We start from the raw sequence: 26,788 nt of genomic DNA, 5'->3' as shown, positions 1-26,788 counted from the left end.
TATTTCTCTACTGGCTACATTTTTTTGGCCTTTGTGGAACATGTAAAGAGGATCTCACAGGCTGAGAAGCCCACACAAACCGTGCTCCAACTCTCAGCAGCTTGCTCTTCCTCACCTTCGTGCTCTTCCTCACCTTCGTCCTCTTCCCCACCAACTCTGCCTGTTTCTGAATCCCCCGAACTGCCCAGCAAACACTCATGTGGTAGTTTGTTTCCTTTAGAAAAGCATTTTCAGCAAGAAATAACTCTTCTGCTGCATCAGTAGAAATCACTGACAGGGCAGAATGTGCCCTCACATCTTTCCCCCCCCAGGTTCTGCCTGCTTCTTTGTTTGCAGTGGGGCACTTCTTAGGAACTCCATGTTCAGCTGACCCTAGATTTGGACATTGCGCATCAGTGAAGCATGCCAATTTTCAGAGTAATTCATAAAGTTAGGAGATCTTAAAGTGCCAATGGTGGTTTACACCAGGGTATTTCAGAGCAGAGTAATACCCCAAATCCAGTTTGTCTCCTGGTATGCTGTGACAGGGTTCCCACCAACACAGAATCTGAATGCTTTTTGCTACATACAGGAAAATATTCACCATCTGGGAGCAAAAAAGCCAGTACATTCCTGACCTAAAATATCCCCGATGCCAGGCTATTAAATAGTCTCATAGACAAAGTGCTCCCACAGCTTGATACCCCAGGGTGACGTGCCACCTTCCACAAGAGCAGATCAGAAAATAAGGAGCTGCTGTGCCATTGTCATTCTGACTCATATTATAAGGTCAATCAAAAGGGCATTTAACTTTTGACTGATAAGACAGCTGATTTTTAAATCTATCTCAGTGTAAAAAATGATTCTTAGTAACATAGATTTTTGGAGCAGATGGGGCTATTATATTCATCTAGTCAGATCCTCTATACAATACAGACAATAGAATTTTACCAAGTAATTCCTGCATCAAGCCCACAGTTTCTGCTTCAGTTGAAAAAATGCCTAATCCCACAAAGACTTGAAGTGATGATGAATCTGCCATACATCTAGGTAAATTGCTCCAAAGGCTAATTATCATAATTATTTAAAATTTGCAACTTATTTCTCATCTGAATTTGTCTAGCTTTCAGATGCTGTTATAACTCTGGTAGAACTGAGAACCCTCTGCGCTCGAAAGCTTCTCCTAATGCCTACGATTGTTCCACTGTGAAGGCAGTTTTTGACGTATCAACCAAACTCGAAACTGAGTTGAGCAAACAGAAAATAAAACTGTAAGAACAAAAATACTCACCAATATCATGTTCAGTAGGGTTGAACACAGAATACTGAGGATGCAAAATGTATTTTTCTATTTCAAATGTTTGTGTTATGTCAGTTGTTCTATTAAATATATGCTGGCCCAGAACTACTGTAATAGTGGATTTTAGTGGACTGTAATACAGAAGAGAGAACAAGCAATTCTGTGATTAGCAGGTCAAACTAAACCTAATTTCCCATGGCTGTGTGTCCCATGAACTGTAATAACCTCAGCTCCCCACCATGTCCATTATTTACCCTCTCATAATGCCTTGACCTGTTTCCCAGGCATCCTACTTGCTGTGGGCCAGGAAAAAGATGACTAATGTTACAGCAAGTCCCAGGCTCTATGAGTCCTGATTAGCCTAATTAAAGGCTGCTGCTCCTTGACAGAAGTAAAAGGCAAGCACATGCACTGCTACCCAGCTGCTGTCTGGCTAACAAGCATCTTCAGGGGCTGCAAGCACTTCTTGTTCTAGGAACTTAACTGAGTCAACCTTGATCACACTTTGCCAATGAGTACAAAAATTACTGAGGAAGAAATGAGGGACCAAAAGATGAGTCAGTGGTGGATATCTCATTTCTCTGGGAAAGCAGACACTTAAAATACTACAGGCGTGGGTCAAGATTTTAAAGGTGCTGGCAGACTGACAACTCAGGAACATCTGGGCAGCTTCCACCTAAGAGCTATCACCACTTCTGTTCTGAGCTAAGATTGATCTATGTTAAAGCTGTTGTCTAGAATCAAAAGCAACTTGGCGGAGGAAGGTCCCAACAGCACACTGATCTAATGGGAAAAACCACACTCAGAGGAGAATACAGTTTTTGTAATTCACACTATCTTTTTCAGCCATTTCTTGTTTACTTTAAAAAGACCACAGTCCTCTCATATCCAGTATCCAGGATAGACAACTAATAAGAACCAGTACAACAGTTGGGAAGAAAGGGACATTTAGGAATAATCAGGAAGTGTTTGGAAAGACAGTAAATTCTCTAGTTTTGAAAGCAACGGAATTAAAATTTCACTCTTGCTTTAAAACCAATTCAATCTGCATGTGCATAAGTCTACAATGAATTTAGTTAGCAAGTGTCTTCAACATCAGAGCACTCATATGTTTTGTTATCCAGTGCAGGAACAGAAAATATCTGCTGTCACACATCATGCACAGATGCAGAGTGGTCAACAGCATTGCAGTTTCCCTAGTTGTGTTTCTGTGCATCAGGAGCATCCATCAGATACAAAAGCACTGTGGAGTCTCCTCCAGTACTGAGCACGAAGCAGTGATCTACAGTAATGTACTTAGAGGAAAGAGATTCTGGCTAATTGCAGGGCAGAGAGCTGGCAGCTACCCTGCAACAATAACTAAGCTTATAATTAACAAAGGAAAGTGCAAAGTTTGGCTTTTTGTAACTGGAAAACAAGAAGACGATAAAATATTCCTTGATCAATATGTAAGGGCAGGATTTTCTTAGTGCTCTTGCAATATTAAACCAATCGCCTTGAAAATCAGATTTTGGGCCTGTGAAACAGAGTGGAAGATCGCTTCCCAGGATACTATTTAGAATAGATTTTAAAGGCACTGAATGGTTCTACTATGACTTACAGGTGGTTCATTCAGGAAAAGAAATAAAATAGGAGGGGTTACAGAAAAGGGAAAAAAAAAAAAACCCACAAGTTAGCTGCACAGGTATCTATTGTCGCCTAGCGGAAAACAGTTGCAATTGTGGCTGAGAGGTACTAAACATACGGAAGAGTGCAAATTACAAGGCAGCAATTATGGAAAATCTGTATGTACCAAACCACCAGCTGGAAGTGGGTGGAAATGTCCTGAATAGCTGCCAAAGTTAGTAGCTATTTCACAACATTTGAAAAACAAATGCGTTGTGGCTTGAGCACCAAATGCTTCAGTGCAGCATTCGCAATGGTATTATTAGCTCTACAAGCTATCAGTGTATGTATTCTGGCACAAGGTTTTCTGTTTCTCTTGGCTTCTTTACTATGCAAAGGAACAATGGGTATGAAATGATGTAATATTTTTCCCATTAATGTGATCAAACTGAAATCAGGGAAAGTGTTCAGCATTTCTGGAAAAGAAAATATCTAGAATGAAGTAAGAGCATCCTATAGTCAATATTCTCTCCAGTGTCCCACAGCTGGAGGACAAAAAAACTCCAAAAAACCCAACACCTCTCAAGAAAATCAGCCTCAAAAATTGAACAGTTCAGTTCTTCCCTTTGGCTTTTTGTAAAGCTCAGCCCACTCTATTTGTGTCAACTAACAGTAATTTATTGTCTCTAATAAATCATTGCTTGGCAGTCTCAGCCTTTTTGGACAAAACACAGCAATGAGCATAGTCATCTGTGTTACACCTCAAAGCAGGCATAAATGTTCAAAAAGGTAACTGAGAAGAAGAGAAATACTTATATCCCCTTGCAGATGCCTGCACATGCAAGCTCCCATTCTATGTCCTGCTCAGCCCTACCTTATTCCTGCAGTTGAGTTATTTAGCTTCTTTGAGACTCCTTAAGGAACAAGATAAGGGCTTGTGAGACAACAGCATTCCAAGCTATTTGTTAGCCCATGAACTGCACCCAAATTGCCAGAAACTCCTTTTGAAACATTGGCCTTTTAAAATCTCATCTTCTTTCTCACTCGTTTCAGTTCGGGTTTGTTGTGAATCACAAGGAGACTGTGACTATGAGGAGAAGAGGACCTACTGCCAAACTAATGGGTGAGTTTACCTGTTAGCAAAGCAGTGTGCTGCTGACACAACCCAGCAAGTCTGAATAAGGCTTCCACCGCAGAAACTCCCTCCAATATAGATAGCTGCCATCCAGGGATGAGATCCAGGCAGAGATGAAGATCCCCCAACAATCCTAGGTCTCACAAAACCTCTTTTTTTGTGTCTTCTCCCACATGGTCTTCTGGTAACTGCAGAACTATCTACATTGTCTGGAACGGGTGGCCTCCTTTCCCTGCTTGCTGAGATATAAAGGGATATGGCATCAGACTATAAATCCTGGTGATTTCTAAGGACTGGAACTTTTGTAAGAGTCTTTAAAAGAAAGGTTTGTTAAATTGTCATTAAACATTCACATACAACTGAATCTCATTCAGTTCCTTAGGAGGCTTGCAAGACTGAAAGCTATGCCTGTTCCCAACACTGGCTACATGTGTACTAGTGTAAATTAAATGCATCTGTGAACATTCCCAGACACTGTTTCATTTACCAGTACAAATATAATCTTTACTACTGGATGAAGCACAACAGAATGCATGATACATCACATCTTCATTTTCAGATTCTGGACTGAGCTTTGCCATTGCAATAACAAGGACTAGGATGCTTGTGTTAATATCATCTATCAAATGCATTAGAACCATAAAAGGGAAATAAAAGGACCACTTTATAAACTGACTTTTCAGATTACAACTCTGTTCTAAAGGTCAGCTTCAACATTAACAACAGTTAAATATTAAGTTAGGGGAAGAGCAGAATCTTTAGTTTTCGGAATTAAATACTATGTCTCATACATCTTCAGGATCCCATCCTCTGTTTGCTTACAGAGGCCCATTCACTTCTCTGGGCCCGTAATTCCCTGCCTGATGACAATTTGTACCAAAGCATCAATCATTTTTGACGTCTTGCATGTTCTAGCAGAAAATTTGGTGATACTGGGATGATTTTGACTGAAAGCAGTAGTGTGACACTACTGTTATACAGTGTTTCAGGACAAAAATCACAGATTGTATCACAACTCCAAAAATGCAAAAAGAAGCTTGTTGTTGTCATTTGATTTACTGCAAACAGTAAAATATTCAAACTCTTGGGAACAGTAGAACATTCAAAATTATACAGTGAAAGCTTGTTCTAGTATCAATAAATCTTTCTTCATTCATTCATAACATGGATTTTAAGAGAGCCTTTACATACCACAAGATGGAACGTCACAGTACTCCCAAGACAAACTGTTGTCCTTCATGATGTAACACCATGGTTTATCATCATCATCTGGATTTCTAATTAATTCAGGGGGAGAGTGAATTACAAGCATTAACCACATTGTTGTTCCAAGCTTCCCGGAGGTTTTCTGCTTTTTCCTCTGCACCATGCAGAGGACTGACAGGACTCTCAGGTTTCGAGCCGTCTGACAAAGCACTGAAGCGCCTGCTAACACCTAAATGGGTGCGCACGCTTTCACTAGCGTTCTTCATGCTTAAAGCTAACCAAGTCTAAGGTTCTCTAGGACCTGAAACACAGACACATGACTAAACACCTGTAAAATTTGCCTACAAGTATTTGGATGCATGAGCATGTTCACATGGTTTAAATACAGCCCACACTGAAGTGCTTTAACAGATATCAGCTCAGCTATTTTCAGGACTAAATCCCATGGGAGAGATTCCTTTTTTAGATTATTTTTTTAAGCAAGGAAATTCCAACACACGTAGATTCATAGAAAATCCATAACAAGAATAGCTAGCAAAAATGAATGTGAGAAGCTCGGGTTTACATTCCCTGGAGAGTCTGAGGAAATGAAAGACTACCTCAAGAAAAATTTCCCTCAAAAGGGGAAAAAAAAAAGAATATCAGAAACAGTTTAGTCCTTTGTTACCTTGGTCTTAAAGAGGTTTTGGTTTGATCCTGTTAGGGTTTCTCCATGGTACAGCCTAATTGTCTTTATTGATGCCGTATAAGTAACCAGAAATTTGCCCAGTTTACTCCTCCAAGAATACAGGGAAACTTTGAAGACCCAGAAAGGTCTTCATTAGGCCAAGAAAAATAGACAAGGTAATTCAGGGCTCCAGATAAACAGTAATTCTATTTTCAGATGGATTTATCAGAAGCACTATCTATTATTGTAAGGTTCTTCAATATTTTTTTCTTTTTAATCTGACTGTTCTTCAGAAAAAGATTAAAGCACTTTCAAATTCTCAGAACTGAAGAAGCAACACAGGTTGAGTCATCTTCCACCAACAATGTTTCTAAATTAGACTATTTGAAGAAGAAGATATCTGCAGGATTATATAGTGTAGCAGAGAGATCCCCAGAAATTGTAACAAGCTGACAAAAAAGTGAAAAGCTTTTTTCTCAGCTGTACAGAACATGAACACATCAGCTCCTACACCATTTTATTCTTTGCATTTCAAATCTGCAAGTAAATATTGTGCTTAAATGATGCAAATCGAAGGGATCAAGTTTTATCAAAGCATAAAATCTGTGCCCAATAAATTGCCATGCTGGGATACCATAAATCTCATACTTAAGTGCTTGAATCAGAACCAAACCTTGGAAAGCAAGCTGATCTGGGTTAAGGGAGAGTATAGGAGCTGTTTATTAGTTTGTGTTAGAGAAGAAGAGCTACTTTCAGCATGCATGCATGCATGCTTTTTATCACCAAACAAATTAGGAAGTGCAGTACATTCTGATCTTCCTGAAATACTGGTCTAACTTCCATGCAAAAAAAAAAAACAAAACAAACCCAAAACCCAAAACCTAGCCATCAACCAGTAATCTATGGAGAAGCATCTAAAGTTTGCCGTTTCTAGCATTTGCTCATCTCCAGGATTCTCTCTAAAGGGAAACATTTCCTTTGTTTGTGGATGTCCATTGAGCTCATGAAGACCTCAGAGACGGGGAACATTGAAGTGCCTGAGAAGAAAGCACAAACCTATATACCACAAGCTATTTTCATTATAGCTGAACAGAAAACTTTAGCAGAAATGTAGTTTATTGTATTGTGGTTCAATCAAAATCGAAACACGGTGAAATCTTATTTTGCAATAATTTTGCTTTGAAAGAAATCCAGGAAAGAAATTTGACATTCCATGTCAACATTATTGAAGTATATTGCTTGGATTTTTCATATTCAAATAACTTTTCACTTCTGAAAATATTTTCCTTTATGTTATGTATTTCACAATTTAAGAATTAGAAATCAAAAGTTAACTAATTCAGTTTAGCTAATGCATTTTTTCTCCTTTTGGATAGTCATTTATGGAGTCACTATGGTCTCATTTGAAAAAAAAAAAAAAAGTTACCTGGAATTTCCAACATTATTTTGTGTCCAAGCTTCACTTGGCAGACCGAGCTATTGATCTAGCCTGTCTACCAGATCTTGTCTTCTGTACACTTACATTGCTTGTGTCAGGCTGTTAAAGTCAGCCTAGCTTTTCCAAGACAGGGATAACACCTGCTTTGAGAATCCTAGCCCTTCTCCCTTCCACAATACATCCATCTCTTGATTTACAAACACAGGGCAAACGAGAACTTTTCTCACCTGCAGTAAGAGAACGGCCCCAAGCCAAGCTGTACTGCTTTCTCCACACTGTCAACATGAAGCTCTTGGTAAAGCAAGTCTGAATCCCAAGGCAAGCAGCTGTGTCCAGAAATGGTCGTCTTTGCCGTACCTCTGTACTCCGTGCCATTGCCAACATAGCACCGATGGCTAGGAACTGGCAAAGCATAAGACATTGGTCAGGAATCAATGCTAATTACATGTTAAATACTTACTTCACAGCTGAGATCCCAAATGAGAGCCAGTGGGCCCAATTCTGTATGGTGCCTTTTACCTTTCACAGGAATTGAACGCATCAAATGAGGATTTATTTTTAATAAAAGAACCCAAGCAGTTAAAAATTCTGTTTAAAATTAGTAGTGAGTTAGCCTCACTTTACACATGCACAAATAGCTATTCAACAGGCAGTACAGCAGAAAATTAGACCTAAAATTTGTACTGCGTATGGAAGATTTTAGGCAGCAATCTGGAGCAAAGTCAGCAATATGGCTGGGATTCCTCCTATCTAATTTTAGACACAACTGAGCTCATCACTGGAGACTCCCTTTTTAGTCAATTAAGAGAAACAGGCATTTCTAGTGCCAAACTGATCCAGCTTGGTGAGGTGACTTTTAAGATGAGATGGCTCTTGCCATACACTCTTGACTGCATTGACTGAATCTCCCTTGACAATAAAGGGAGCTTAAATCAACCATCTCAGAGATATCTGTGTTGTAAAGTAGTGAAAGCAATCCTGCCCTGCCAGCAAGTTCTCAAAAGGCCTGATTTTGGAAAATACCTCTTTTTATTGCCTCATACATACCTATACATATACACTATACCCATGTATATTATATATACATAGCTACATATTGCAAATATATCAATTTTGCAAAAAATTAACTAGTAGGTTGAATTTTCTTATTCAAAACCCATTTCTTTGTCACCTGCACTTGGGTTATTTCTTCAGATAGGTCTGACACATACATATTCTATGACCTGTATACTCAGCTGCCAAGATCTATCAACAGTGCATACCAGCATTATGGCTGAAAAACATATGGGGATGCATTTGTATACAAATAGCTACACTGAGCAGAAAGTCTACACCTCAAAACACAGCTCAGAGTATCCCAAAGGAAACACAAAACCATCTAATGTACAAAGAGGATTAATTGTGACCAAGCCTCAGAGGGTTTCTCACCCCAGCCATGTCAGCGTGACTTATCCTTGACATCTGCAAGACTACTGGAATCTTCTTCTAAACTTATAAACATACTTAAATATATAACATCATGATATTCCTTTACCATTGAAAAACACACTGTGAGGATGATCTATCACACCACACAGCGTGGACGGCTATTGCCAAAGATCTGTTTATTTTGATAGAATAAGGTGACACATGAACCGGGGAATATAACCAGCACTGAAATAGTGAATCGCAGCGATGAACTGCTGATGTCAATTATCCTTCCAAGTCATCAGTGTAGCAACAGACCTCAAAACCACAAGCAAGCATATGGCATAACTCTGGGAGCTGGAGGTCCAGAAGTTTGGTGCAAGAACTTCAGTGTGAGTTAGCATACAAATACTTAGCAAAAATTCGTTTTCTAACTTGGCCTGGCAGACACTTCTGAGATGGTGAGACAACATTTTCTCCCACCCATCCCCTGAATCAAACCCCCTTTATTTCAATAACTCTGAAGATAACATTAAATCAAACTCATATTGTAACAACCATAATCTAGGAGCTCACAGAAAATAATTTCTCTATCATTTGTGTTGCTAGCAATAGTAACCATTTCTTGGCAACCCTGCCATTTATTTTCTGGGCAAGTTGCAAGTTACGCTGCTTTGTTTGCCTGAAACAGTGTCATGAAAATACCACCATCAGGCTGTATGCTGAATTCTTTGATTTGTCCAGGGAAGTGCCAGGTGCTGTTTTTATTTGTACTGTATTTATTACATTCAGAAATTATTTAGACTACTTTTATGAGGATGAAACAAGAGATTCTGTTTCAGTGCAGAACCAGGGACATATTCTGCAATACCAATGGTTTGGACATCTTGCAGATGGTGTTTACAAGTTGTGCTCATCCTTGTCAGGCTTAAAATCCAAGGCATCTCTGTTTTGTCAGGTCTGCCAGTCATTGCTAAAGCTGCCAGAAGATTATAACTGGAAGAATTTGGCCCCCTTCTAAATCATCCCTCACATTCTCCTCCTGTAACTAAGAAGTTTGGATTACATATTGCACTTGTTGAGAGGAACAGTAATATGTCTCAGACAGTTTTTTGTTTCTTTTTTGTTTTATAAGGAATGTTCTGGGCACAGGAGTAAAGTGGCTTAATCTCATATCTTGTGGAGAGGCATCTAGGTTAACACAGTTGTTTCATTAGTAGCTTTCCATCGATCTGTTCTCCACTCCAGCAAGCTTTATTTGACTGGCTTGCAGTAGCACTATGGTACCCACATCACAGCTCATTAAAGGGCACTTTGTTACGTATCTAAGGCCATTAAGAAGTATACGCAAAACCTAATAGAATTTATCATCACCTATAATTCAAGACAAACAGTTTTCAAAAAAATCTCTGAAACTGTTGCAGTCATATTGATCTTTTGCTTCTAATACTCTTTTTCGAACAGTTGCAGCACTGAAAAATCTCTTTTTCCCTCTTTGTCAGAAACGGTGTGTAGGTGGTCTGCTTTCAGCAGTTCTTAATGGATTGCTCTGACTGGGAATTGTTCGTTCTCAGTTCTTTATAGCTTCTGCAACTTCTCATAACTCTGAAACATATTTATTTTCTTCTGTGGAAGAAAGTAATGGAGGACATAATATATATATTTTTCTTGTTCATTCACTTCCCTGCGGTACTGCCAATCACTACGTTAAGAGTAGAAATGGCCTAAACTTTCAGATGATGAAAGTTTTCATGCAAATGCAGATTCAAGTTACTCTGCAGACCTATGCCACTATCACCACTGTTTCTTTTCATTAAAAAAAAAACAACCTACCATTAAAATTTAAAGCTAGAAATAATTTCCTGTTATGATTTATTTTTAAAATCCAAGACCTTTACATAGCTCACATAAAACATTCTAGTTGTGCTAGGATGGCATATTTTATCAGCACGTCACACCAATTCTTTGCCTTTTAATTTTTCAGTAGAAAGCAGTTTCAGGTCTTAAAATTAAAAGCAACCTGAAATAGCAGTTATCCAACCAGTTCTAATTGCTAACTTCTGAAAACATTTCACAAGACTTTTTGTCACCAGATCTTGTTTCAGGTTCTGTAGTTACATACATGAACAGTTTTATGAGTTTCTTTTGGAAGTTTTTCTGTAGAAAACAATGTATCTTTTAGATTTTCTTTTCCCCCAAACATCTCATCAGCAATTTTCCTCATGTTTTTGAGCTTTGACTGTATTTTCCTTCCAGATATGCATAACCTGTTTCTTTCTGTTAATAAAAATACATTTTTCCCCCAGTGGTCCTAATCCTGGGACAGGATAGTTTTAAGTAACCCTTTCATTCAGTAATACTTTGTTTTATCCCTGACCAACCTATAATGCTTTTATGCAATACAATGTTAGATGAATTTCTATATCAGCTGATGACAGGAAGGGAGAGGAGGGAAGAGGAGAAGGACAAAGGTCCCCTCTCTGCTTACAATTACCTTTACAAGAGGTCTTCTCCAGTGTCTTAATTATCAGTTATCTAGATGGAAGAGTTCTTTAGAAAATCATAAACTAAAGCAAAACCTTGGTGGAATGAGGAGAACATCCTCCATCCAGAGCTTTCCTGGAGCACATGTCCACTCCTGTTGCAGTGCCTCCGAAAGCTCCAGCACCAAAGGCTTGAGTGCCTGCCTTACGTGCCCCACGCTGGTCAGAGCGAGCACTTCAGCACTCACCAGGTAGCAGCTGGCTTGCAAGACAGGGCATTCGTATCTCTCTGAAGCCTTTCTAATACGTCTGTTAATGTATATTTCCACCTGATCTTGTTTCATCTATTAACAATGAAGATGAATAATAATGAACAATGACATTTTATGCCTCTGTATAAGCTTATTGCTTACACTGCCGCAGCACTGCAGGGTGTGTTGCTCTCCAAGGCATCCTTTACAAGGGTATAAGTCGAGTTTCCTTCCTACATGAGCTCAGACTTGTCACATACCTGCAGAAGGGTCCACCTTTTCTTAATTCACCTAGAAGTTCCCTGATCTCCTTTCCTGGGTGGCCGTGAGATCCCCTCAGAGATGAAAGGTGTGAAAGTCTTTGATTTCAGGGAGTTGTGCTTCCCCTGCTGCAAGTGCAGCTAACCACTAGTCTGAGCTGGCAATAAACGTGTGACAGAAAGGAGTCTCCAGTATTCATAGAGATTGCTCTAACAGGCATCTCACTTCGTCAGGTAAAGCACTGAAAACCCTCCAGGTATTCTGAAAACAATAAGGCAAATATTCCTGTGCAAAATGAAACAAACACCACACAGAGAGCTTTGAAGGACATCCACATTAACTTAGCACTGCTCCCAGAGGAAGATTTGGTTTCTCTTTCAGTGGCTCCCTGTGCCGCTGAAAATCTCTGTAAATATCTAGGAAGGTGGCCAGGTGGGCATAGACTGCACTGAAGAAAGCAATTACCATCTTTTCCATGCTTTAATGATAAGAATGTGAAGTCTAATGCATAGGGGCAGGAGACTGCCTGGAAGCAGCCCCAGGACTGGACTGTTCCTGGCTTGAAGCAACCTGCTTCACATTTTCATGCACTAATATCTGTCTGTGAAAGTGAGAATAACAGCACCCACCATAGCTTTAAGAGTTTGCAAGTTAATGAACATAAACCACACCTGAAGTATAAGGGAAGCTATATAGCTATATTTCTATATAATTCAATCATACATTCATAGTAGTTATCTAGATTTCAATATTTCTGTTTGGGCTTATGATTTAATACAACAGCAGATAATGCATGTCACTAATTTATAACAAATAATTGATTCAAATAGTTGTGCTGCTTTCTGGTTTGTTGAATAGCAATAAAACCTCTGGACTGACAGCACCTAACACTGAAATAAATCCCTGCTGAAACTGTAGCCTGATTATGAAATGCGCAAGCAATCTGTCTGAGCCAAAAACTAGGCAGAAATGTGGAAAAATTGGCATCCTTTTGTAGTGAATTAATTCTAATAGAAACTTACCATGTAAAACAAGGATGGATTTAAGACTCGGAAAACAAAGTGATTTATACAGCACAAAAGATCTCTTGAAGTTGCATCCTAACATAAGGATGGCACACTCCATTCACTGAAACTAGACTTATTTTTTAATATATTTCTTTTTCAAAGTATCTTTGTACCTTCATACTTGCAAATACTTAGGTCAACTGAGCTAAAATTGAAGAGAATTATGTTTGTTATAAATGCCAATGTACAAATCTACCTTCTGAGTAAGTTGAACTCTTTCATATAAAGGTTTAAATCCAGAAATCTATAAACTCTGGCAATAGTTTCTTATAGCTTAGAAAAGTAATATCCTAGATATTAGGACTGGCTCTTTTTCCATTTAATTTTTCTATTGATTATCTTCAATTCTAGCACAATAGTTATGATCTACAGAGTCATAAATGCAATCAATAGGTAAGTATATAGAGCTAAAAGCAGCAACCTATTTAGGAAATAGGTTGTCAATAGGTAGGGAAAAGAAATTCCAGGACCAACAAGCAAATCTCAGTGCTATATTACTTTGACAGGGAAACAACCTGTTGCGTGGACTGCCTTACAGCATTTTCAAGAGTATCTGAGTACCTAATTCATACTGAAAGCTTTCATTCTTTTGAATATACCTGTAGGTCCTTATGTGTTAAGAGTATGACCTAAGATAAGTCTCTGGACAGGAAAAGAAACAGACTGCATAGCAATTAATGATGGTCAGTGGATGAGCAGTTCCTCTGCAGAGAGCCAGTAATGAGAGGGGGGTCTCCGGAGCACCTGAAGCACCCAGCGTGGGCTGGTGGGAGAAGGCAGGCAACAGGGGAGACAAACAATGCAATGCAGATTTCTGCAGTAATCCAAGGGGTGAGCTGAAAGCCTGTGAGCTGCTACTGCATCTTCCCTTCAACCACCTTCCTAACTGGCAATTATACAGCAAAACAGATTGCATGGATTAAGAGATGTCAGTCCCTTTGCATTTCAAGAGATGTGCCCTCTATTAAACATAATTAACTGATAGCACTGTCATGTCTCAAATAAATCAAAAACAGGATTAAAAACACCTTTATGGCCTTGAATTAACCAGCACCCAATAACTAACACTGCTGCCAAGTCAGGCACCCTATCGTAAGAGTAAGGACTAAGCCGCTGCTTCATATTAGCAGCTGCTAATATTAATCGTATTAGTTTATACTAGGTTTACAACAAAGACTTATCATCTAAAAAGGCACCACTGTAGGAACACAGAAGGCACCACAGAAACCTTAGTGTCCACCAACATCTGAAAAAAAACTTTTTTTTTTAAAAATAAAGTCCTCTGGTGATCTCCAACCTACTCCTATCTCTGACTGGAGAAATTTTTGCCTATTCCTTGGTATTTGCCTTATCACTCAATCCTTATAGAGTTAATCCTTGCTATATGATATACTGCTGACAGTATAGCTCATTAGCTTTCTCCTCTGTAGCCCACATTTGCCAAGATGTTAAGTATAAAGGACTAATCCATAACCTCTATGCATATGGTGCTCCCTTCTTCATTTGCGTTTTTCTCTGTATCAGCCAAAATCTTTATTATAATTCCTAACTCTATAAAGAAACCTGGGAGATCAGAGTGCATCTCTATTATTGCTCACATCTATCACCCCCATAAACGACACCTTATAATTATTGTTTTGTGAAGCCATAGTTATCGCTAGTCTCCTGCCCACCATCCCCTATATTGGCACTATCTTAGTGCAATGAATCAGAGGTGGGTTCTCAGTTGATAATGCCATGCTCACTCACTTCTTCATCTTCCAATTCCTCCTACCATTTACCATTGCAGGTGATAGCCTACTAGACCTACTTTTTCTCCATGGAACTCCAGCATTATTTGAATTACTTTTAAATAATTCAAAATCTGATAAAAATCCAACCTGCCCTTACGATTTCTGCAGCAGTGCCCTAGGCTTTCTCTTCATTAACCTTGCCTTATTAACACCTGCCCGGCCCTCATGCAACCTCACAGGGCACCCATAAAACTTTACCCCTGCAAACCATGTAGTCACCTCTCCAAGCCATAGCAAACCATAATGATGCTTTTTTATCTGCTATTCCATCCATTCTTCCACAACCACGGAGTAACACTAACCTTATTCTTTTCTATCCTAGTTTTATTACTAATTCCAATGCTCCATACATGTAAACAACAAGCAGCATCTTAGCCCCACTTACAAATCCTCTTCAACTCTTAGTAGCAGACCTACTTGTCCAAGCTCAATGGGGGACTGACTGGTTGAATACTCACTTATCATTGTCAGGCAACTGACCTTGTTATTATACTTCACCCTATTTCTTTTTTTTCTCCCTGGGATCCTAGAAAATTAAAAATAAACACTAATCCAAGAGCATTCTAGTAGATTATAGAATAACATTGGTAAACATAAACCAAAAAGTTAAGACTCATTATCTTCTTCTCACTGTCTTCTTCAGAATAAAAGGTTTTAAAACTTTCCCTCCAGCCTCCAGGGCTGAATTTCCTTTACTAAAGTACCTTTTCTAACAGAAAACTGCAAACACCCTATTTCAGTAAAACAACCACTAAAAAGGTGGGTTTGCTGTCTTTTTTACTTCTTTTATTACCTCAAACTCCCCCAGTTTAACCCCCAAAGATGTGGCCAAGAGCTTTTTTTCCTGTATGTAATTATATATTCAGCTATGCTGTCATTTTCCTTTTCTAAAAATCTTCAGCCTACTTCTGACATGCAACAACACATCTCCTTATATAACCATAAACCTTCCACAATTAGCATTCCAACTCATACTTTCTTTAAAGCTATGGTACCCCTCTAATTCCATTACCCATAGCCTAACTAAGAAAAAAACCCACTAGAAAACATAAAGAGTTTTCAAAAATACCTTCAACAACTTCATGCTTCATCATGACCAAAATATGAGCAAAAACATCATTGCTACCTAAACCTTAATCCAAAGAAACTTCAAAATTTATAATCCCCTGTGCAGTCCTCCCAATACTCTTAAACCTACCATCTACTGTGACCCACAACCACAGTGACACAAATCCAAACAGGCTTTCCATGTGTCTGCTTTCTACCTCTTCATTAATTTAATCACAAAAAGCACCAAAATCTGCCACAACTCATCCATCCCACTGATTTACTTCATTACATGGCTACCTTATTTTTACAAACAGCTCCACAAGAACAGACCCTGAGCTGTTGCTGAGTCCTAATACAACAAACGGGCCAAAAATAAACCCCAGCTAGCCATCAAGAACATTGTACCACCCAATGATTAAGGTAATTCTACACCCTAAAAATCCAGTTAGAAGCTGACAAAGCGTTGAAATATGTAGTGTTAAACCAGACCTCAGTTATCCACATCTGACTACCAGCTATTCCTCTGATCAACAGTAACCCAACAAAGCCACCTATATAGACTAATTGTTTCAGGAAAAGGCTTGGCAGCTAATTAAATTAAATAAAGATACCCCACTAACATACCCTCCAATAAATCAAGAATAAACCTAAAAATACAAATGAGACCCCCAAATTTACTAACAACCCACACCCAAAACCAGTACCAAAGCAATGGTAAGGAGAAGGAAGTGGTTTTACCCAGGAAATGGGGCAAAATATATATTAGTTTGCACTTGCATGTCAACTAAGGCTGATAGTGTGAATACAATGGTGGGCTTTCAACCACAGAAACCTAAAGGCACCAATCCCTTAAAAAAAAATTCTACATCTCCCTCCTTCACCCTCCAGCTCCCTTTAACACGTGCAGAAATGCTTATTATAATGAATTATCTGTCCTCTGGCCAAATAGCTCTTCCTCTTTCTCTAGCTGTGTGTCCCTCTGTGTTCACCCAACATCTCTACCATGGCTCCTATCTGTTCAAAGAAACATAAAATGTCAAAGTAATTTTACAATTACATGTTTATAACTGTTTATCATAAGTTATCACCTCCAATGAAGCTAAATATTTCTGAAGTTAAACATCTCCCAAAAAATTCCTTCTCCACTCCCTATACCAACTTGGGCCAGAGATAAAATATCACACTCGCATCCTTCTCAGTTTTCACTGCTTCCTCACATTTATCACTGCCAAAGTGGCTGGGTCTGGACCCTCTTGGTAACTTTCTCTGTAGAATAAGACAACTATTGCTACTCATGGTTCCATAATTAATTCTGAATTTTCACTTAAAGCCTGGATTCAGATCTCTCTCAGCAAGAACTCTGTCTCCAAAGTGAATACAGTTGCTCTCTTAATAGAAAATCCTTATTTCTGAAAACAAGTGCATATTTAAGTGCAATTATTATGAATTAAACTTAATTAAAAATGGATCTTTGAATCATTTTAAGCGGCATCTGTTTGGGGAGGGATTTGTTGGTGATGTACCTAATTTCCTTTGAAATTAAACTTCACTGAAATCTTATGCATATAAACTGTGTTAGACTATTTTTTAAAATAGTAGTTATTTCTTTAGTACTGAAAGTTTCTTCTGCAAGGCCTAGAAAATAATTTATTACCACGAAGAATAGAAATCTATATTAGAAACTGTCTTTTGTATATTGATCTCCTTTGTTATAGATATCTCCTATGTTACATTTATCACCTCCCATATTTTTTTTTAAGTCAGCTCCTAATTTGCCAGTAACTGCATGGCCATTATGATAATGGCTTGGCAACGTATATATACATATATATAATGATTGTTTGCAAGAGAATTTTAAGAACAATGAAAAGATTATTTTTGAGTACTGACAGGGACCCCGTAGTCCAAAAAAAGAAACAACTATTGGACAGAGATAAGCAGGTATCTGTAAAATCACAAAAGTTATGATTATTCTCTGTTACTCACTGTTCAAAGGGGGGGGGGGAATGAAATTATCAGGCAGTAGGTTTTAAGCTAACAATAGAAATTACTGTTTCTCATCACATCTATTTAAATTCTGGAACTTCTTGACACAACATGCTGTGAAAGGCAAAAACATAAAGGAGTTCTAAAGAGTTTAGACAAATTCACAGAAAACAGGTAAAGGTCTATTAAATCTGATAGTCCAGCCGTCTGCTGAGAAAATCCTCAAGCAGAAGTATTTCTCAGTAAGTTCCTGCTACATGCATTACTCCTCAGTCATCCTCTACTTTGCTAATGCTCGACTCACGGCAGTACTTGGACTTGTGATCTGACCCAGGATGGATTAACTTGGTTGATTAACATCTGTGAGTGTGACGTCAAGATAAATTAGCTGGTTTTCCATTAGAAACATATGAAAATTGGTTATTCTTTGTAGAAGTCAAGGACAGAGGACATCATCAGAGACCTCAAACACCTCACAGCCCAAAGATGTTTTGGGGTACTTACTGTTTATTAAATTGATTGTTTTCTTTTTTTAAAAAAAAGAAGACATTTTTGCATTGCAACTTGGGTTTAAGGTTGCCTCTATAAATGAATAATTTAGAATAAAGTGTATTTTGGAGACACTGTAACTTTCTCTGAATCAAGCATTATAACCATAAGCTATTCAGACTAAAGGGTAACCTCACAATTCAGTCCTCGTAGACAAGGGAAACTATACAAGACAGTAAAAAGGAAAACAAAGGAAAAAAGCCAGCTGTGCTCACAGCATCAAACTGAAGGGTTGAAGAAAAAATTAAGCCAACATATATTTAAAAATCAGTTCTATGTGCTCTGAGCCCAGTGCTTTCACCAGAATGCCATTGCCCTCATGTGATGATACTGCCAGGTCTGTAGACCCCAGCACTAATTTATTTGCATTAATTTAGAATTACTAAATCCTGGCAAAGAGGGTTTTTTCATTTTTAAACTTGTTTGCAAGGCCCTGACACATAAACACAATCCTTCAGTTCCCCTTTTGTGTGGGGGTGTTAGGCAGGCGAGTGCAGATGGATTGTAAGCATCTAAAGCCGTTTGTTTAGCAAACCAAATGTTTGCTTTATTATTTTCAAGTAATCAAAGAGCACCTGCTTATTTCTTGTTCTACGCTAGTCAGACAGAAACCAGTATTACAGCTATAACACTGTCGTCCTGATATTTATAATCCAGGCCGTGATGGGTGGATGTTTATGCACAGTGTTGCCGCTTTGGGCAGGGGAAGCTGATAACGCAGTAGGAATCTGAAAAGCAGTTTTATTTGAAGACAAGCAGCGCGCAGTCCTCCCCGGGATGCCAGGTGGCACGTGTGCTGTGCACATCCAGCCCCTTGCCCAAATCACCGCAGCAGCATTCGCAAAGCCTGGGACAAACCTCACTAGGGCAACTAAAGGACAAAAAACCAGAGCTACAATATCGCTCCTTAGGAGGGACTTAAAAAAGTCACAAGCCCATTTCGCACGATTCATCGGGTGCCTCATGAGTGAAGGTTCAGGACCAGTTCATACGCCATTCAATTTGCCAGTTCACTCCTGCTATTTGTTATTCCAGCTGTACTGCTGGTCTCCCAGATGGATTGTTTTTTCCAGCTTGAACAGCTGGCTACACCATTTGTTAACCATCAGAATAACAAAAAAGAACACCAGATACCAATTCCAGTGTTCATTACCATGTATTTTTACCACCACCCATTCGGACAAGCTAGCCATAGCTGCCCACCGTAGCTACCAGGAGTCTTGTCTTCAATTTTGATGAGCCCTGGGATTTATGTACTCAGAAAGATGTAGCCAGTGAGTTGATGGGATCACAGGCTGGTATGGCTGAAAGTCTATTATAATTTATGCCTACAATCGGCTGTATTTGAAAAGTAGCCACGGATATAACTTGAGGATTTAGCATGCAGGTAAGCTTTACAAGCAGATTTAACCCATGCAGTGAGAAATGTTAAATATTCTGGAGGAAAATTATATCAAAAACTATGTAGTCTATAATAAGAAGCAACACAGAACTAACATGTAGGCACCAAAAGGCAGATTTCTCTGCCCTAACCCACCAGTGAAAGTAAGGATTTTTTGGTCAGCTGTACTGTGCTAAACATGCTATTAATTTAATGTACAAGGTAACCCAAACAAAGGGTGTGCATTTTATTTATATCTACTTCCCACAACAATCTAGTGCTACCAAATGCAGCCAGCTGCTAGATTTTGCCAGAGCATAAACCCTTACTTTATGAGGGGACAGGGTAAGATGCATGGATCTGTGGGGAGGCGTTTGCACTAGAGTACAACTCTGCGACTGATCCTGCAAAATGGAAGCATGCGCTTAGTTTTATGGGCGTGAGTAATTGGATTAAAACTTCTGTGTTTAATTTTCCGTAGAGTTAAGTACATGAGCAAATATTTTTAGAATCAGGGTCTTGGTGAAGAAGAGTGTGTTATGTTTTACACTGACGGAATACATTAAACACTTGTTTGTGAAGTTCTGTGTGACTTTTCAGTTATCACAAGAAATGTCTGCAAAGGCAGAATGCAACAGAGAGGCAAAAACCACCGGCTTCACACCCAGAAGAAAACTCCAAATTCCCTGCCCACCGGTAGGTTGTTATACTTACCAATGTTGCAATACTTTCCTGCATAATTTCTTTTGCAATCACATACTATTTTCCCACTGAAGGTAACCATTTTACATTCTCCACCATTCATGCAAGGATCATGAACACAACCTACAAGCAGAAACCAAAGATCAAAGCAAAGATACAAACAATTCAAGAGAACCAGTCCATTTTAACTTTAGTACACCTTCTCTGTGCATATACATTTTGGGGAAGTTTTTCCTTTTTTACTCATCTCAGACCTACACTTGATATAAATTGAAGAAAAGGAAACTCTGCTGATTTCTGCCTACTGAGGTTTGTCTCATTGTTTTTACTTTTATTGGATAATGTCAGCATAGATATTGAAAAATATTACCAATGAACAACAGGTAAAATGGGGGTGGTGATTATTATTACTAGTGGTGATGGTGGTGGCATTAGCATTTCTTTCTGTGTGGGGGGCTCTGCCAATTCCAAGTTTGCCCCTGAGCTGCATTAAAATTTATAACAGCGTATCTAGCAGGGAGCTCAGTTAAATATTTAGGATCTGTGACTGGGAAGTATTAAGTCCTATCAAATTTCCCAACTCCGCCATGAACTCCCAATGTCCTAGAAAACCACCAACTCTCTCCTTGCTTTAGTTTCCAGTTGTGTAAGGTAGGAATAAAAGCATCTACCGATTTCAAAGGGCAGGGTAAAAGTCAGCCAGACTGGATAACAGAATAGCCATACCGGAGCACATACATAGGTGAGGCATAGGGGTTTGTTTCCCACCATCTCTCCTTCCAAAAGGAGGTGCTGTGCTGGCTTCATCAGATAAGTGACAACCAGAAGCACATGCCCTGCAGCTAGCTGGCCAGCTGTGTCGGGCACTTGGGAGCCTCAAAACAAGGAGGAGGCTTCAAAACATAAGCATCACCCCAGCCAAGAATGGGTATGTCGGGCCAAAAATCATGGGGACTCTGGGGTCGACGCAGGGCAAATGGGATCCTGGAGGCAGGTAGAGTTTAGATGCTGGCAACTCGAGAGTGGGATAGGCTTGGGAAAAAATCCCAGAGGTGAAACAGCAATATGAAGCAATTGCAGGTGTGCAGGGGAAGAGTAGAGGAGGGTGTGCCTCTCAGGCATGTTACAGTTTTGGAAGAGAGCTCAGAAGGTCAGAAATTTTACCACTTCTGCTATATAATCTGTTGCATATTCTTACATGTTACAGTTCAGGATTGCATCCCTGGTAACGAAAGCACTGAGCTGTGTCCCTAAAATTCAGCTTAATGCATATAATTGCTTCCTCAAATAAGGATGGGCACGTTGAAGTGATTTCCTGGGTCAGCATTATTGCTCACACATGGAAAGGTAAGCTAAAATGTTCTCTTTTGGGGAGGGTACATGAGCTGTGAGAGCAGCATTACTGTGTATAACACTGCTCAGGCTTTGATATTCTTGCTGTCCTTTATCCCCAGTCCCTGCAGGCCAACAGCTGTCATACCAAATAGTGCCTTACTTTTGTGTTCGACACTCTCGCACTCGATCTGGCCGTTCACACACATGCACTGCTCCACAGCTCCTTGTCGGACTCTTGACCAGCTCATGCCCACATCAAAGAGCTCATAGAGACTGTTGTCAAAACATTTCTCTGAAACACAGTTTGAAAAACAACACAAGCTTTCTGAGGTTATTTCTTGCAAGGAACAGCACCACAATCTCCATCATTCCCTGCTCATCCCTTTTTTCCTGTTGAGCAGATACATGTTTGTTGACGGTGCTTCTCAAGCAAGCCAGCCTCCATAGTGTGGAGGCACTAAGCCACAACAGCAGCAGCTCCAAGGACCTCGAGGCAGAGGTGGCTTTCTCCTAAAGCCCTATGAGCACGACAGCATCACCATGACTTAAGGCCTTCCAAAAGTTCATTCAGCAAACACAAAAAATCAAATCAGTGTTATATACTTGTGTCTGTCCCACTTTACTGCGTCATCCACAGATGGTGGGCTGGGCTAGAAACAGTGGAGCACCAGGACTGAAAAAGGCTTCTTTGCTTGCATCAGGAGAGAAGCCTAGGGCTGCAAGCAAAAGCCTTCATTAAACAACAGCAAGTGCAACTGAAAACCCTCAGTGTAAAAGCCTAATTCCTCACTTGGTATGCAGTAAAGTGGGAGTGGCACCACGATAAAACTGGAAAAATAACCCAAGCAATGCCTTTTGGCCTGGCTTCCCTCCTTTGGAAATGACTACTTTGAAGGTGGGGTAGCTGCCCAGATATAAAGCTGACATCACAGGAAACGTTGTAATAGTCCCATGTGTGCATATACATAAGGCATAAGGCGTCAGCTGAAATTTTGTTGTTTTTTCCTGTCTCCCTGCCCTACCTACTGGATGATATTATTAGTCCTTGCCATCCATGTAAGGGATATTTAAATCTTAAAAACAGCAAAGGGAGGGGAAGAGGCTCTTTGTGTTTCCCATAGCTTAATATCTCACTGGCTGAGAGCATGCTTGGATTTATAACTGTATAATCAAGCTATTTTCAGCTGTCCTGTCAGTAATGGATTGTCTGTCATAACCATTTGGAAATCCGCCTACAGAAACATTCATGCTGCAGCGGTCTCTCCCATCACCACAGCACTACCTTTTCATCAAGCAAACACTAATGAGCTCTATTTACTGCTCATATTTCATATTGTAACACTCATGGAAGAAGATACTTACTCATCTGACAGTCCTTGCCCGTGAATTCCTCGGGACAGGTACAGTGGTACATCCTGTGGCCATGAGAGTGGGAACAGGTCCCTCCGTTTTGGCAAGGGTTGTTTGCGCAGTGATCTAGACAGGCCGCATACGAAGTTGTTGTTAACAGGTGCCAGATAAACCGTGCTTTGTTGTGTTAGGCGTCGACTTGGTTACTTGAACCATTTTGGTTCAATGCACGGCAGTTTCAATAACACCTATTGATCGAAAACAATGTTTATCCAGCCAATTTACATTGGTTTTGTTTCCAACTGTATAGAAGCTATATTTATCCAGTTTTTAAAAACCGTATAGTAAATCACTGAGCTGGACCTTCTCCCCCAGAGTAACTTGGACGAAGGTAGTAGGTCCAGGCATGCATGAAGTTGCCAGAGCTGCCACTGTGGTGAGGAAGAAGCTGGGACAGATGCCCACAAGATGGAGCTGTGCCTTTACACTGGGGAGGGAAGGCTGCAGCTCAGCCTCTGCCCGGATTACTGCCCTGCATGCTTTGCATTTCAACATCAATGGCCGGGATTATGCCTCCTTCTTTCAAATTACACAAAAGACAACCCTCGACAGAAGAATTTGCTATGGATTTTTGGATTATGTCTAAAATTAATGGACAGCTGGAACAAAGGGAAAAATTTTAAAGCAAAACAAGGGCACATCCAAGTAAATCAGGCCAAGCAAGATTAAACTGGACCAGTCTCACGTATCTCTGTTTTTTAAGGAATTTTCTAAATCATGGGAAAATAGGGTGGGAGAGGAGAGGGTGTGCCAGGACAACCCTCTAACTCCGGCGATGGAAGCTTTACTTGGCAATGTGCAATGCAAAAGTTGTAGGAGTCTTGCTGGCCAGCTGACATTCCTGATTTCAGGCAGTGTCGAGGGCTGTATCTCCCCTGAAGTCAACCAACATCATGTTTTACACCTGCTGCAGAGCTGGCCCAACAGCTTGTCTGCATTCAAATCCTCCTTTTTAATGCTAGTCAAACTCTGCGAGGGCAGCAGTAGGGTTACTCAACCGAGGTGCTCCTTCAGCTAGAGCGTGGGGTCCTAAGCACGGGGTGCAACATACAGAAACGCAGGCACACACATACAGGGCTGAAGCGAAGCACAAAAGGCACATCTTGAACTTTGCTACAGTGGTGGTGTAAATGTGAAGGTTTCCCTGCACAGATCAAAATATTTACTTCAGAACAGAGTGATGTAATTGATATCAGATAGCAGGCCTGGGTGTACTCACTGGTAGTTTCACTCCAGGATAACATCAAGGGAAAGCAAGTAAAGGCAGTGACGTTCTGCCGTTTGATAGTTATGAAACTTTTAGTGGTATAATGTTTCCTCAAAGGAAAATCCTGTATTTACTATTCCAATCACATCCAAACCATGACTTGATCTCCAGGCCATCTTCTGGTACAGCAGTGCTCAAGTCATTTTTTGTACCCGCGTTAAATCTGCAAAGAGCACTTCCAGTCCTCCATTTCTTTCCCAGTCAGAGTCCCTCACTGCATCGCACCTGCCCCACCAACCTGACTTCCCCAGGGTATTCTGCATCCCTCCCCACCTTCCATGGAGTCCAGGAACAACTTCTACTCGTAAGCACATGGACACATCAGAGTTCCCTGCAGGGAATCCTGCCCACCATTAACTAGCCATTAACTGGGGAGTGCCAAGTCCCTGCAAGCTCAGCCAATGTCTAAAGCCACCCAGGACTATCTCCCCACCTTCACGGGAAAAACACTTCATGCTTTTTAGCAATCACCTTGACTTCAGCTTCACCTCTCTGAGGCTCTGCTGAACAAGTAGTAGCCTTTTTCTCACCTTTCTAACCATATCTTCTGACAAAACCATTCTATTTCTGCCACCCACCTTTCTCAGAACTGGGACTGCTCTTCCCCAGAGCCCCTCCTGGGATGATGCCTCTTCCTCCTGCCTGCGCAGCCCACACCACTCTACTTCTTCTTTCCATATCAGTCCAAACATCTCTTTAAAAAACTCACTGTCTGGCACTTTTCTCCCAAGTCTGGGCCTCCCTGGGGTTTTGGCCATTTGTCCAAGATTTCCAGACATTCAGAGCAGTAGTCCTAACAGACTGCCCAAGGTCTGGAAGTCCCACACATAGGGGCATTGCACTTTTATGCATATATATGTACATATATACGAACTACACAGTCACAGCCCAGTTGGCCCACGTGTATGAAGGGGTCACATTGGGCAGATACTACACACGGTCTCCACAGAGATCTGCTGGGCAGGAAAGGCGGATCCCCTGGAAACCTGAAGGCAGCAGTAAAGCTCCAGTGATTTCAGGGGGGGTTTGAACAGGTGCCTTGGGTGTTCTTATGGCGAGCTCCGGCTCTGTGCAGTGCCGTACTAACAGCTCCCTCCAGCAGAGCTTTCCTACCTGAGCTTCACTTCATTCTGAAGCTAAAGACTTTTTGGTGAAACATTCTCTTGAAGTTGGCAGATGTATTTTTCTGGATCAATGCCTCCAACACTTACATAATGCTAATTTGTAAGCAGCTCCAATGGTTTCAAGCTGACTCCTCAGGTACACATGGTATTGTTGGTCTGGAGAGAGGTCATGCTTCAGCCTTTGCTTTCAAGCAGCTCCTTCCCCATCCCAGTTCACACACTCCTCACCAATCTCTCATGGCCAAAGGATACTCTCTCCCCCCAAAATTTCATTTTTTCTTGTTTTTCAAGTGTCTATAAAATGGTTGAGATTCCCCTAAGGATTTAATATTTTAGTGGATTTTTTTCACAACAAAATCATATATTGTCCACATTTTAAAGATCAGTATTATTCAGTTTGACTGTTTCTTCCTTCCTAGCTATCTTCCCCAGCAGGCAAACTTTCCTCCTGTTTGCTTGAAATTCCCTTCAGCCATTATGCTGCTCCTTCCTTTCAACCTCACCATAAACCTTTTATCTTTAAGCTATTGTTGGTGCTATGGTTGATTAAGTTATGGTTGGTATCTTTAAGCTTTATCTTTAAGCTATGGTTAGACCTTTTCCAAGTCCAAACACAGTGCTTGCTGCTAAAACAATAAGTAGTCATGTTTATAAGTAAATCAACAGCTAAAGACTTATTTGATTTAATTTTACAAAATTCTTAATGCTTTCAGAAGTAAAGTCTTTTCTTTGTAACAGCCAGCAGTGATCTCTTCCAGCTACCCCATCCTTTTTTCTGTTTCCTTTCCTCTCACACACATATAACTCTTTTTTTTCTGGAGAAAAAACAGCAGCCAGGGCAAGCCCTCACTGGGGCTAGGGTATATCGACAGCGATATGCCTCAGCGAGGGGCCGGCAGACAGGGTGGCTTTCTTGTTGCAAACCACCCTATCCAATGCTGTGGTGGGTAACAAGGCAAAAAGGAGCCAGAAAGCCCAAAAAGGCTTGCAGGCAGCCAGCTTGCTGCAGACACGGCTGCATGTGGGGCTGGCAGGGCCATGGCGATGGGCTGAGGGAGGGACAGAGGTGGCACAAGGCACCCCCAGAAATGCAATGCCAGGCTTGGAGAGCTCCTTCTTCAGCTACTGGAAAAGCATTCTTGAGTCAGCCAGCCACCACCGTGACAGTCAGTGTTTCAATGGAGGATTAAAGCAGTCACACATTACCGCTTCCAACATTTTAAGCTCTGGGAGGGCACTCATGAATAAGTAAGTGCAGCCCTCATAACCTGACTCTTGTAGGCATGAACTGTCTATAAAGTCTACGTTTGTGTCTGACATACTTGCATTATAAAGGCACATGCATTGCTGCTTGTTTTGAGGTTAGGTCATTTGTCTCTGATCTACAGTTAA

At 40.4% G+C, this 26,788-nt stretch overlaps 1 protein-coding gene across 1 annotated transcript in view; it reads right to left on the bottom strand.

The window, feature by feature from the left end:
* HGFAC (HGF activator) overlaps positions 1–26,788 on the bottom strand; it is a 42,136-nt gene that overhangs the window by 4,829 nt on the left and 10,519 nt on the right. Inside the window, exons 5-11 of the mRNA XM_072862744.1 lie at positions 22,958–23,071; positions 21,756–21,887; positions 20,273–20,383; positions 7,558–7,732; positions 5,211–5,296; positions 4,018–4,258; positions 1,271–1,410 (exon numbers count right to left, since the gene is read on the bottom strand). Coding sequence (XP_072718845.1) covers positions 1,271–1,410; positions 4,018–4,258; positions 5,211–5,296; positions 7,558–7,732; positions 20,273–20,383; positions 21,756–21,887; positions 22,958–23,071 — 999 coding nt within the window. The remainder of the gene's footprint in view (positions 1–1,270; positions 1,411–4,017; positions 4,259–5,210; positions 5,297–7,557; positions 7,733–20,272; positions 20,384–21,755; positions 21,888–22,957; positions 23,072–26,788) is intronic.

This window comes from Ciconia boyciana, chromosome 5 (assembly GCF_034638445.1).
Source record: "Ciconia boyciana chromosome 5, ASM3463844v1, whole genome shotgun sequence".
NCBI classification, from domain to species: domain Eukaryota; kingdom Metazoa; phylum Chordata; class Aves; order Ciconiiformes; family Ciconiidae; genus Ciconia; species Ciconia boyciana.
The sequence above is the reverse complement of the archived record's forward strand: the minus strand, read 5'-3'. Positions and strand labels throughout refer to the sequence as shown.